The 14,470-nt window shown below is 50.3% G+C and overlaps 1 protein-coding gene across 1 annotated transcript; it reads right to left on the bottom strand.

Moving 5' to 3' along the window:
- Window positions 1-3,682: 3,682 nt before the first annotated feature.
- LOC123442430 (ethylene-responsive transcription factor ERF118-like) lies at window positions 3,683-5,238 on the bottom strand. The gene has a single exon (XM_045118479.1). The coding sequence runs from the start codon at window positions 5,083-5,085 to the stop codon at window positions 4,048-4,050; it is 1,038 nt and encodes a 345-aa protein (XP_044974414.1). The 5' UTR covers window positions 5,086-5,238; the 3' UTR covers window positions 3,683-4,047.
- Window positions 5,239-14,470: the final 9,232 nt, after the last annotated feature.

Genomic DNA, 14,470 nt, shown 5'->3' with positions numbered 1-14,470 from the left:
TGTTACCGCTAGTAGAGAGTTGAGCGTGCCCAATCGGTAGTACCACTAGCCTGAGCCGTAGTACTGCTTGTGCACGACATGTACACATAACGGTTGGATTTCGGGAGGCCTATAAAAGGGTTCTTCTTCCCCAATGTTTTTTTACTCTGAGCTCGTGTTCTTCCCTCATTGTTGACCTTCTTCGATCTTGCTAACTCTCAATCTCTCCAATGATACTTCCTCCTTTTTCACGACAAAGAGAGAGGAGATCTAGAACCACATTTCCACCAATCAAGTTCTCCTCTATGTGAGGGGACCCCTTGGATCTAGATCTTGGAGTTCTTTGTGAGCTCCTTGTTCTTCCTCTTGTATTTCTCTATAGTTTTTGTTGTTGTGGTGGGATTCGATAGTGCGGGACTTGACCACTTCGTGTGTTCTGACCATTGCATTAGTTGCATTTGTTTGAGTTTTCCATGACTATACGTGGAAGTGAAAAATTGAGAAGCCTATTACTCTTGGGTGTTTGGGCAATTTAGGGCTTGTGCCTCTTGGGTGCTTTGGTGCCCTAGACAGTTGATGGTGTATTGGTGTTCAATCATTGCGGTGTAAAGCTCCAGGCAAGTGTCGGGGTCTCCTACTAGGTTGTGGAAATTGCCCCGAGCAATTTGTATGAGTTTCGATGACGGCCCCCAAGGGTTACCAAAGTCTATGGGTTCGGTGACCGCCCCCAAAGGTTGCCATTTGTACAGGTTCGATGATCGCCCTCAATGGTCCCTTAGTGGAATCACGGCATCTTGCATTGTACGAAGGTGTGAGGAGATTACAGTGACCCTAATGGCTTCTTGGCGAGCATTGTGTCTTCACACCGCTCCAAACGGAGATTAGCATCCGCAAGGGTGTGAACTTTGATATACATCGGCGTCTCTGCATGCCTCGATTATCTCTTACCCGAGCCCTTACTTATGCACTTTACTTTATGATAGCCATATTGTTTCACGTTATATACATTGCTATCACTTAATTGTTTATCTTGCTTAGCATAAGTTGTTGGTGTAGATAGGTGAGTCCGATTGTTTTTTATTTTGTGCTTGACTAATTGAACGCTAGTTTATTCTGTAGTTGTTCAAGCCTAAACCGTAATTAATTTAAAGCACATATTCAACCCCCCCCCCTCCCTCTAGATGAGCGTTTATTGGGTGTCCACCATCTAGGTGTGCGTCTGTTGGCTGTTCGATCACGGATCCACTTACCTTTCTTCGTGGCCGCCGCTGTCATGAATCATGTTCATCAGTGACTCCTACTCATCCACCTTCATGCATGGTTGAGGCATTCCGACAAACAGAGGCCTGCTCCGGAGGAGATGGACGACACAAACGGCATCCGTGAATGTACAATCGCTGACACTTGCGACAAAGGCGCGTGAACGGGTAATCCCGGTTGAGGTCGGCATTGCAAGACACTTGATGGCGGACGATGACTGTGAACGAGGACCGATTTTGCGGACTAACTTGTTGTGCGGTGTATTACTATGGCAGATAGAGTTGTGTCGGCGATTGCATGCTCGACTCCTAACAGGCCACACGTTTTGGCGAAGAAGGTACTAGGTAACCGGCCGTGACCGAAGCATCCTCCGTCTTATCCCGTTTTGCAGCGGCGTCTGTTTCGTGCCACCGTGCTGGCATTGAAGGCGGCCACTCAAGGAGTCTTTTAGCTAGGGCGTGATGGCGACCGTCTCGATCGGCTCCAGCGCGGCGGTGGACGACGAAACAGGCCGAAATTAGATGGTAGCCGGCGACGATGAAAGCGGAGAATGTGGAAAGAGTGACGACCGACGACACCCGGAGAAAATCCGTTGTTGGCGGACACATGAAAGACGAGGGCGACGAAGGCGGAATCTTTTTTTTTTTGGTGGCCGGCCACCCAGGGTTGAGCGACGGGGGAGGCCGACGCACAACCAAGGCGTGCCCGAGCTGCCAGCCAGTACACGTATATAGGTGCTCATGTGCCGTCCTGTTGCAATTGCAACTCCCACGAGGTGCTACCGTGCCGTGCCGTGCCATGCTGAGGTGAGGTCCAGCTCCGTGTTCCCATGGATCCACCCAACACCCAACACAACTAACCCGGGTGTGCCCGCATTCACTTTCCAGCTGCCGCGTACCTCGTACGTACGAACGGAACAGCGTCACGCGCGCGCTCGATGCCCGGCGACACACACGAGGCCGGGCGCCATTACGGACCCGTAAATTGTCCGTTGTAGAAGATCTCCGTGCAAAAGTCCCAACGTACGCGCCGCCGCTTCGGCCGGTCCTGTAAGAGACGAGGCTCGCCGTCCGTCCACCGATCCATCCATCCACACCGCCAGCACCGGCGTTCCGATAGATGGATGGATAGGGATTAGGGATGGCGCCACCACCGCCTCAGTAGTCACCACGCACACACGAAACGAGCCCCTTCCCGTCTCCGGCTAGCGTCCACGCCCCGGCACACGGTGGACGCGCCGCACCCCCGGACCAGGACACGGAGGAAAGGAAAGCGCGCGTGACCACGAGCCGATCCCCCGCGCATCTCATCCGTCAGGAACCTTATCGCCGCCGCCCCCTTTGCCGCCACACCACACGTCGCGGAGCCAAAAGGCACCCACGGACCCAGAGCGTCGGCGTGGGCGCGCCGGTGGCATCACGCGATACGATTGCCATCGCCAAGTCACCACCCAGCCAGGATCCAGCCATCGTGCAAGATACACTCGGCTATCACGGCTCGATGCACGCCGTCAAAGGGGCCAGTAGAGTAGACACTAGAGTTAAGTAGTACCCAAGCCCGTGCGTCGACTGTTCCGCGCTGCATAAACAACAAGGAAATAAATCTCCAACACATGGAACCAACAAGGAGCCAAAGCAGTGTATCGGATCCGGATCAAGCGACCTCGCAGGGATTTTTAACTCCTGCACGAACTGCCCACCGGAGTACGTACTAGATTACCACCACGACCGTAGCATTACCAGCATCTGCATACGGGAATGGTCAAGCTAATCACAAAATTAGCAGATCTCCTCATCAGTCCTGGAAGTAATCTCTCACAGGTTGCATTACAGATCTCCTCATCAGTCCTGGAAGTAATCTCTCACAGGTTGCATTACAGATCTCATTCTGGGTGTCAAGTGAAAACAGCTTCATCATACTACACAAGCAAAATGAGGTAAAGTCCATCAATCCTGGGAGGAATCTCCATTACAGATTGGATTCGAGAAGCAAAAGCACACACCACTAGCTCAGCAAGCATCAGGAATTCAGGATACATACGGATGAGCAGCTATGAAAATCAGCAAGGGTACTAGATTACCACCACGACCTCAGCATTACTAGTAGTGTCTATCAACACCAATGGTCAAACAATAACAAAATTACCTCAAGGACAGCACATGATACATACAAATAAGCATCCAGGCAGAGCATTCATCAGCGGTTAAGCAAGTACTACGATGCAATATTATCAAAGAGAGCAGCAAGTGGAGACTCAACTATCTTTTTCAGCATAGTACTAGGGGTACAATGCCAAATGTCCGGCTCATCATCAATCACGAATGAATCCCACGAACTACATTCCAGAAGCCGAAAACATCCATAAGCAGTTCAGCAACAAGTACGATACATACAAATGAGCTGGTAAGACTAAAACCCATCTCAAAGATGGCAGAGGGTGATATATAATGCGAACTTATTTTTCTTTTTCATAATACCACTAGAAGCAACAGCCACAAGACTTGTCTTGAGCTAGCTACAATGTCTGGACCAACATTGACAGATAACATAAACAAGAGCAACTTAACATAACCAGCAGCTACTATAACTTATCACAATGTAACCTACTATCAAAAATACTCTCACCATAACGCTAATGTGCTCGGGAAAACAGACACCGTCTTGGGCACGAGCTGGTTGAGCTGCCCGGGGAAAAACCCAAGAGGATCCTCCTCCTCCCTCCCAATGCACACCGATTACACTCACACGAGGCCGGTCCATCACACCAGCATTACTTAAGAGATAGTAAAACCTTAAACCTCTCCCAATTCAGACGCAGAAATCGACGGTTTGCAGGAAATCATCCATGCCTCGGCCAAAGTCGCAGCCGGGCATCTCCAGGAAGTCATCGCCGATGTCAAGGTCCATGTCCAGCTCCAGCTCCTCGTCGGCCAAGTCGCCGAGCAGCAGGTCCTGTTCGCCGTCCAAATAAGCCGACGCCTCCGAGACGTCCAAGGCATCAAGCCCCGCGCGGAAGTCCATCGGGTCAATGTCCGGCAGCTGAAGCCCACGCAGGAGGTCCTGGTAGAACTCTGGGTCGTCGGGAAGCTGCGCTGTCTCGGGTGTGGTGGACACCATGACGGGAACTGGTGTCGGCTCAGGCGAAATGGACTCAGCTGCCAGCTTGGTGGCTTCCAGAACAGAAGACGGTGACGGGTGCGCGAATGGAGCAGCCGAGGTGGAGGACGACGAAGATGCCGTCGGTGTGGAAGACGACGCCGGTGAGGACGTGGCCGACTGAGCAGGTGAGGCCGCGGCACCGGACTGGCCACGGCGGCGACGCTTCTCCTCGATAAAGCTTCGGGAGGCGGCCTGGTAGGCAGCAGAGGCCAGGTCGGCAGTGTCGAAGGTGCCAAGCCACTCCCTCTTGCCGGAGAAGGGGTTGCGGATCTCGGCCGCCCATTTGCCCCACTTGCGGAGGCGCACCCCACGGTGCGCCTCGGCGCTGGCGCTGCTGGTGGTGCAGACAGCCGCAGCAGCCGCGGCCGCCGGAGTGACCGGCTTGGCAAACACCTTTGCCGCCGGGGCCTTGCCGAGGAACAGCTCGAAGCAGCGCTTGGAGGAGGCAGGGGCGGCGGCAGCCTCCTCGTCGTCGGTGTCCGAGTCGGTGGCGTCGGGGTCCTCGTACAGGACACGCACGCGTCGCCTGGGCGGCTGCGCGGCCGGCAGCGACGGCAGCATCTGCGGCTGCGCCGGCTTGGAGAAAGCGGTGGAGGGTTTAACGCCAAACCCGGCGAGCATCTTGGTCTTGGGCCTCTTGGCCAGCGCCTGCCTGAGGCGAATCTGGTGCTGGCTCAACGGGGCCATGGATCCTCCTCCTCCACTTCTTCTTCTTCTTCTAACACTGACTGACTGACTGACTGGCTAACAAAACTGAAGGGGAAAAAACTCTAGAAAAGGGGACAGCTTTTCTTCTCTCTCGGGTGTCAAAAATTGGGCGGACGGAATCACCGGGAATCCGTCAGTCTCCTCGCAAGAAACCACACGGCCTTATGTGGAGGAATCCGGAATACTTCACCCCGAACCCGTCCCTGCACCATCAACGAGCAAGAATCCATCAAAACCCCGTGAAAAACCCGCCAAGAACCTCCCAGATCTGGGCTCACGGCACCCGCCGGACGGCAAAAAAGACGAGAAATTGACGGCGGGGGGAGGGAGAGGCGTACGGACCTGAGCATCGACGAGGACTTGTTCCAGCCGTGGAGCCCCTGGTGCATAGATCGGGGGGCGCAGGCGAGTGCGTCGAGGAGGACGACGGCGACGGCGGCGAGGAGAAAGGCTGCGACGACCACCAGATCGGCGAAGGGGCAAGAAGACATATACGAGTGGCGTCGGCGTCGGCGTCGGCGTCGGCGTCGGCCTTCTTCTTCTTCCCCGACGGCGGTCGTCGCCTCCGGCCGGCCTCCCTCCCTCGAGCTCGCTAAAACCCCGACCCAAAGCGGCGAGAGGAGCAAAAGGGGTTGGGATGGTCTCCTCCCGCGATATTTAATCCCCTCCCGCTGCCCACCCAGATCGCCGCCCCACGCGTCCCACCCATCCACCCGCCCGCTGACAGCCGGGGCCCGATCCTTCACTGGACCCACATGTCATCGCGATTTCCCCGTCCCGCATAGAAATGGAAAGTGACACGGTCGATATTCTGGCGCTGTACGTACTGGCCATCGTCTCTACGCAAGACAGACAAGTGGGTCCGCCCTGGATCACGGTCCCACGGTCAGTGTGAGAAACGTGCCCTGCCACGGGTAACCGGGTGCTGTACAGAACGGGTCTGGAACCACGCTGGCCATTTGTCCGGCACACGCGCCCATCTACCACCCCGGGCCCGCCGGTCAGCGGCATGGCTAAATTTAGGTAAGAAATGCGAGCGGTGGGGGTGGGTTTATGGGAGGGCTTTACGGGGGGACGCGAACGGGGGCGGCTGGGGTGAATTATAAATGCTTCACCTACACGCCTACCCGTCCCCATCGCCTCGCCTCCATGACAAACGGGCCCCCCGTACTACCGGGCCCCACCGGCCAGATCTAGCTGCGCGGGTAGAGGATGGATGACCATGCGCAGCGTGCGGCTGGGATCTCCTCGGGTCACTGCTGGCCGCGCATCGCCAACAGTGATTAGTTTTTTTTTTCTACGTCCGAGATCTGGCCCGAAACGGCCGTGGGAAAATAATTTCGCCGGATTAAATGAGCACGTACGTGAATGTGCTGCTGCTGGCATGGTTAGTGACGCGTGGGGCCCGCCCGTCAACCTCGGAGCGGTGAGCTGTAAAGGAAATTGCCGAGGGAAATGGTCAGCTGGCTTGGCGGCCAAGCCGCCACCCGGCGATGTGGAAAGGAGCGATTTTTTTGGTTGGGGTGAAATCTTTTTCTTTCCGTTTGTCTCGGTAAAAAGTGGAGATTTTGTTGCTCTCCTTCTCGGATGCGCGTATGACACGTAAGTAATGCGCAAAAATAAATAATATTTTGTTCCAGGGGGCGATACGATTCTCTCCCACGTTTGACAATTTCTGGTCACGTTTTTTTTAGGAATAAAAATGGCGGGGGATGATCCCACATGATTCGATGATGTCTCCTGGTCCTCATTGTCGAATAAGTATCCTGTTATCAATGTCGTGGAATATAGGCGAATATTGAGTCCCTAAAGTCCCATTAAATATCTGTGATAAGGACCAAATATATTTTCTTCAATGAATGGGAAAAAAATGTGCTGTGCACGTAGTAGAACCCAAATATGGAAGTAAATTGATGGCATTAACATCTCCGTACGGACGCAATTTGCAATATCAGGGAAGAAATACTACTCCTACGTGTTTCCTTTACTGAAGATTTCTTGTAACGCCAGTGGTAAATGTACGCCTTTCACAAAGATGGCAGCAAATTAATCCCCATTAAAAAAAGTTGGCCATCTTTACGCGTCGCATCCATGTTTGGAATACGATCAATCAATGGGTTGTAAATATAAATATATGCCACGAATGGCCGAAAGATTTGCTCTCGATCGCGTGGTTAATTCGGGAATACGCAATAATAATGGAGTAGAAGTAAATATTCTTGACCACGCTGCGTTGTGTACAGTTGCGCATGTATGGGCGTGGTTCGCTCGCCGCGGCGGCGAGATGCGTGCCGTCGTGGGCGGCCGCACGCTGACCCCGCCACGTCGGCGAAAAGGTTTTTACCTTGTGCGGTGGGGCCCGGATGGAAGCCGTTGTCGGTAGGTGCATGGGAGCGCGGGAATGGACTAGTCTTTCCCGCCTTTCCCCCCTCCCTCCCCGTCACCTTTCCCGCCATCCAGCCCGGCCAGGCCCGTCACGTGCGTGTCGCGTGCGCGGTTTGTTTAAGGACGGCCGTGAGGTACCACGACGACGGCGACGAGTATACACAGTGTCAGTATTTGTATACGCGACTTAAAATATCTTTTACGCGGTACCAGAATCACGCTCGAAAGGCTGTTTTTTTTTATTGTTGAGCTTTTGCTTGTCGGAGAAGAGGCATGGGTGGCTTTGGGACACGTAAGTGTATGTATGTGCGCCGGCCGTTGGCAGAGGGCGGCATGCGCGCCACGTGACCCGGGGATCGGACGCGGCGCACTTGGACGGCTTCCTCCTCCCGTGCACCAGATTTTCCGGCCGGCTGCGGCGAGATTTCGGTCTGGATCCGCTTTAACGTCGCTCGGCCGCTCGACGGAGCGTGGAGCCGTTCACACGGAGTGGAGTGGACTGTGGAGCTCTGCTCGGCATGTGTGGTCGGACGCACACACGGCCGCATGTGAATGGATGGAGTGGGAATGGTGGACGGTAAAAGTGGAACCCCGTGTAGTACTGTGTATACTGTGCTGTGCTACCGTGGTGTGGTGTGGATGGGAGGTGCATGCCGGCCTCCGTAGTTACCGTTGGAATGGTCACTTCACGTGAGTTGCAGAGGCCTTCTTGTTTGTTTGACTTCGTGAGGGAAGGACAAGCACCCCATGTCCCGGGTCGTTGCTGGTTGGTAAATGCTCGGCGAGGTGAACGCATTCCGGGTATACTGAGCGCCGGTCGCCCCCCGCGCGCGGCTCCATGGAACATTTTTCTCATCCGCGCGCTTTGTTGGTCAGTGTATGCAACATTTCTCGTCTAAATTTGTTGCAACCAGTGTTATTTTTGTTGCAAGCATTTTTGTTACTACATTGTGTCCCAGTAAAAAAGTTGCATATACGTTTGGTTGCAACTCCATTTCGTCGGATTTTTCGTTACAATCAATGTTTCTTACTTTTGCTACAACCGTGTTAATTTGTGCTACAACTGGCATCATGTTTTGCTGCAACCATTCACTAAAAAAGTTGCATACACGTCACGTTAATATTTGTTACAACCGGCGTTTGACTTTTGCTACCACGTACCATCAGCTTCGTTTTTTTGCTACGATCACGTAGATATATTTTTTTGCTACAAATTTTGTTTTTTGTTACAACCGTTGAAAAAATTGCTGCATAGGGAAAAAAATGTTGCATGCGGATCCAACGGTGCGGACGCACGGGGGTTGGTGGATCGTGCGGCCCGCGTGCAGCCGGCCGAAAGTTTGGGCCGGCGCGCCGGCGCAGATCAGTCCCCTTTTTTATTTACTCGGTCAAGAGATTTGGGTCCATCGGATGATTTATTTTTTCAAGAGATTTGGGTCCATCTGAACAACTCCAACGCACCGACCCAAACGAACGGTGTTTTTGTCCTTTTGGGTCGGCCGATCATACCTCTCAAACGTATCTATTTTGATGGTTTCATGCTGTTATCTTGTCAACTTTGGATGTTTTATATATCTTTTATATCTTTTTGGGGACTAACTTATTAATTCAGTGCCAAGTGTGAGTTCCTGTTTTTTCTCTGTTTTTGACTCTTTTCAGATCTGATTTTGGAACGGAGTCCAAACGGAATAAAATCCTCGAAATGAATTTTTTCCAGGACAGAAGAAGATCGGGGGACTTGAGGGCCAAGACAGGAGGCCCACAGGGGGCCCACAAACCGTGTAGCCGCGACCAGGGGGCCGCGGCTACCAGGCTTGTGGCCCCCATGGAGCTCCCTGATGTCAGTTGTGCTTCCCCGGCAACGGCGCGAGAAAAATGCTGACTCCGTAACAGCATACCTTCCCTTGCAAAGGCACCAGAAGAATGCTGCAAGCACTCTCCGGCAATCGAAACTAGAAGAATGTTGTTGACGGCCCACCAGCGCGTGGGATCGTAGCAGTTTTCGAGGGTAGAGTATTCAACCCAAATTTGTTCGTTCGCCGGACAGGAGGAGAGAGGGTACTCCCGAGTATTAGCAGTTGAATTTATCGGATTCAACCACACTTGAAAGATTAGTATCTGCAAGCAAAGTAGTAACAGCAAAGTAGCGAGTAACGGCAGTGGCAAGGAACAACAGTAGTGACAGCAATAGCAAGTAGCAATAGTAGCAAGCGACAGTAGTAGCAACAGTAGGAGCAGAGCAAGACAAGTAACAGCAGCAGAGCAAAACAAGTAACAGCAGCAGTAGGACAAACTCGTAGGCAATGGGTCGGTGATTTGTTTGGATGATATTCATCATGCAACAGTTATAACACGGAGAGATATGTGGCTAGCTCCCGTTCGTCAATGTGATGTAGGCATGCATTTCGTGTGTCGTCATACGTGCTTAGGGAAAAGAACTTGCATGACATCTTTTGTCCATCCCTCCCGTGGCAGCGGGGTCCAAAAGGAAACTACGGGATATTAAGGTTCTCCTTTTAATAAAGAACCGGACCAACGCATTAGCACTTGGTGAACACATGAACTCCTCAAACTATGGTCATCACCGGGAGTGGTTCCGGTTATTGTCACTCCGGGGTTGCCGGATCATAACACATAGTAGGTAACTACAACTTGCAAGATCGGATCTAAAACACACATATATTGGTGACAACATAATAATTTCAGATCTGAAATCATGGCACTCGGGCCCTAGTGACAAGCATTAAGCATGACAAAGTAGTAGCAACATCAATCTCAGAACATAGTGGATACTAGGGATCAATCCCCATCAAAACTAACTCGATTACATGATAGATCTCATCCTACTCATCACCGTCCAACGAGCCTACGAATAGATTACTCACGAACGATGAAGAGCTTCATGGAATTGGAGAGGGAAGAAGGTTGATGATGACGTTGGCGACGATTTCCCCTCTCCGGAGCCCAAGACGGACTCCAGATCTGCCCTCCAAATGAAGAACAGGTTGTGGCGGCGCCTCCGTATCGCAAACGCGACGAAATCTTCTCTTTTTATTTTTTGTGGGACGAAAGGGAACTTATAGACCTGAGGTTGGGGCGGCAGAGCTGTGTGGGCCCCACAAGCTTGCCCACCGCCGCCAGGGGGTGGCAGAGCCAGGGCTTGTGGCCCACTGGCCCACCCCCTCAGGTGGAACTTGGCGCAGATATTTTTCATATTTTCCAAAAATGCTCCTCGTAAATTTTCAGGACGTTTGGAGAACTTTCATTTCTGCACAAAAATAACACCAAGGCAATTCTGCTGAAAACAGCGTCAGTGCAGGTTAGTTCCATTCAAATCATGCAAATAGAGTCCAAAACAAGGGCAAAAGATTTTGGAAAAGTAGATACGATGGAGACTGATGTCTACTACGCAACCTTCTCCTTATAGACGTTGTTGGGCCTCCAAGTGCAGAGGGTTGTAGGTCAGTAGCAATTTTTTCTCAAGTGGGTGACCTAAAGTTTATCAATTCGCGGGAGGCATAGGATGAAGATGGTCTCTATCAAGCAACCCTGCAACCAAATAACAAAGAGTCTCTTGTGTCCCAACACACCTAATACAATGGTAAGTTGTATAGGTGCATGCTACTGCAACAAAAGACCTTCCAACGGCGCAAGAAATAGGAGTGTTGCTTGATACTCCTCAGCAACGGCACCAGGAATCCTTCAGCGGCGGCTACGCCTTAAGGGAATTCCTAGGCAAGTATGCAAAGGATTTCCCTCGTGGCCTTGGATCCTTTCGTTGGTGTTCCCTCGAAGCGGAAAGGGTGATGTAGCATAGCGGTGGTAAGTATTTCCCTCAGTTTGAGAACCAAGGTATCAATCCCGTGGAAGAGTATCTCAAGATCCTGCACAAACACAAAAGCTTGCACCCAACGCTATGAAGGGGTTGTCAATCCCTTATAGATTGGTTGCCAAGTGAGAACTGAAAGCAACAAAGTAACAAAGCAAAGTAAAAGCGGAGGTGTAAACGATGGATGTGAATAGACCCAGGGGCCGTAGTGTTTACTAGTGGCTTCTCTCATGAAAGCAAGTAGATGATGGGTGAACAAATTACCGTCGAGCAATTGATAGAACTGTGCAGAGTCGTGACGATATCTATGCAATGATTATTTCTATAGGCATCACGTCCGAAACAAGTAGACCGATACTTTCTGCATCTACTACTATTACTCCACACATTGACCGCTATCCAGCATGCATCTAGTGTATTAAGTCCATAAGAACAGAGTAACGCCTTAAGCAAGATGACATGATGTAGAGGGATAATCTCAAACCAATGATAAAAACCCCATCTTTTTACCCTTGATGGCAACTGCTTGATGTGTGCCTTGCTGCCCCTACTGTCACTGGGAAAGGTCACCACATGGCAGAATCCAAAACCAAGCACGTCTCCCATTGCAAGAATCATAGATCTAGTTGGCCAAACAAAACCCAAGACTCGAAGAGACTTACAAGGATATCAAATCATGCATATAAGAAATCAGCAAAGACTCAAGTATATATCATAGATAATCTGATCACAAGTCCACAATTCATCGGATCTCGAGAAACACACCGCCAAAGAAGATTACATCGGATAGATCTCCATGAAGATCAAGGAGAACTTTGTATTGAAGATCCAAGAGAGAGAAGAAGTCATCTAGCTACTAACTACGGACCCGTAGGTCTGAAGTGAACTACTCACGAGTCATTGGAGGGGCGATGATGATGATCAAGAAGCCCTTGAGCTCCAAAGTCCCCTCCGGCAGGGCGCCGGGAAGGGTCTCCAAATGAGATCTCGCGGAAACGGAAGCTTGCGGCGGCGGAAAAGTATTTTCGAGGCTCCCCTGATTTTTTGCGGAATATTTGGGAATATATAGGCGCAAAACCTAGGTCAGGAGGCGGCCAGGGAAGCCACAAGCTTGCCCACCGCCGCGTCCCCCTGGTGGCGTGGTGCAAGCTTGTGGGCTCCCTGGGCCCCACCTGGCTTGGCCCAAAGGCTCCCTGGTCTTTTTTCGTTCGGGAAAAAATCATTTCGGGGATTTTATTCCATTTGGACTCCGTTCCAAAATCAGATCTGAAAAGAGTCAAAAACACGAAAAAAACATGAACTCGCACTTGGCACATAATCAATAAGTTAGTCCCCAAAAAGATATAAAAAGGTACATAAAACATACAAAGAAGACAAGATAACAACGTGAAACCATCAAAAATTATAGATACGTTTGAGACGTATCAGTGCACTAGTTCAGCGAAGAGATGGTGATTCAAGTGCAATATGGATGGTAGATATAGGTTTTTGTAATCTGAAATTACAAAAACAGCAAGGTAACAAATGGTAAAAGTGAGCACGAACGGTATTGCAATGCGTGGAAACAAGGCCTAGTGAAGTTCTCTCAACAATGATAACATAATTGGATCATATAACTAGCCCTCAACATGCAACAAAGAGTCACTCCAAAGTCACTAATAGCGGGGAACAAACGAAGAGATTATTGTCGGGTACAAAACCACCACAAAGTTATTCTTTCTGATCGATCTATTCAAGAGTCTGTAGTAAAATAACACGAAGCTATTCTTTCCGTTCGATCCATCATAGAGTTCGTACTAGAATAACACCTTAAGATACATATCAACCAAGACCCTAATGTCACCTAGATACTCCATTGTCACCTCAAGTATCCGTGGGCATGATTATACGATATGCATCACATAATCTCAGAATCATCTATTCAACCAACACATAAAACTTCAAAGAGTGCCCCAAAGTTTATACCAGAGAGTCAAAACGTGTGCCAACCCCTCTGCATAGGTTCCCAATGTCACGAACCCGCAAGTTGATCACCAAAACATACATCAACTACTCACATGAATCCACGTGTGCCAACCCATATGCATAGGTTCCCAATTGTCACAAACCCGCAAGTTGATCACAGCAGATAGACACGTGCAAGACATACATCAAGTGTTCTCAATGACTCAATCTGATAAGATAACTCCAAAGGGGAAACTCAATTCATTACAAGAAGGGAGTGGGGGAAGAACATCATAAGATCCAACTATAGTAGCAATGCCCATGGTACATCGAGATCAAGACATCTCAAGAACACGAGAGAGAGATCAAACACATAGCTACTGGTACATACCCTCAGCCCCGAGGGAGAACTACTCCCTCCTCGTCATGGAGATCGTCGGGATGATGAAGATGGCCACCAGAGATGGATTCCCCCTCCGGCAGGGTGCCGGAACGGGCTTCAGATTGGTTTTTGGTGGCTACAAAGGCTTGCGGCGGCGGAACTCCTGATCTAGGTTTCTTTCTGGAGGTTTCTGAATTTATACGAATTTATGGCGGTGGAATTACGTCGGTTGGGCCCACGAGGAGGTCACAAGCCTGCCCTGCACCACCTAGGGGGGTGGTGGCGGCGTCACGGCTTGTGACTCCCTAGTGGCCCATCTGGCCTTCTTCCAAAGCTTCGGGGGTCTCTTTTGGTCCAAAAAAATCATCGTAAAGTTTCATTCCATTTGGACTCCGTCTGAAAAAGGGTCAAAAACATGGAAAAACAGAAACTCGCACTTGGCACTGAGTTAATAGGTTAGTCCCAAAAAAGATATAAAATATCATATTAATGCATATAAAACATCCAAAGTTGACAAGATAATAGCATGGAACCATAAAAAATTATAGATACGTTGGAGACGTATCAAGCATCCCCAAGCTTAAGTCCTGCTCATCCTCGAGTAGGGAAGTGATAAATAATGAATTTTTGATGCTTTCATGCTACCTAGCATATAAGTCCTTTGTAACTTCTCTCACGTGACATGAATGTTCAGATCCGTTAGATTGAAAACAATAGTTTGCTATTGACGTGGAGACAATAATACTTCAAGCAAACTATCAAGGTAATCATGAACTTTCAAAATAACAAGGCCAAAAAGAAAGTTATCCCTACAAAATCATATA

Source organism: Hordeum vulgare, chromosome 3H, assembly GCF_904849725.1.
Source record: "Hordeum vulgare subsp. vulgare chromosome 3H, MorexV3_pseudomolecules_assembly, whole genome shotgun sequence".
NCBI lineage: Eukaryota > Viridiplantae > Streptophyta > Magnoliopsida > Poales > Poaceae > Hordeum > Hordeum vulgare.
The sequence above is the reverse complement of the archived record's forward strand: the minus strand, read 5'-3'. Positions and strand labels throughout refer to the sequence as shown.

What these genes read in the sequence shown, in the direction of transcription:
- LOC123442430 (XM_045118479.1), bottom strand. Translation starts at nt 5,085, where the DNA reads ATGGCCCCGTTGAGCCAGCACCAGATTCGCCTCAGGCAGGCGCTGGCC.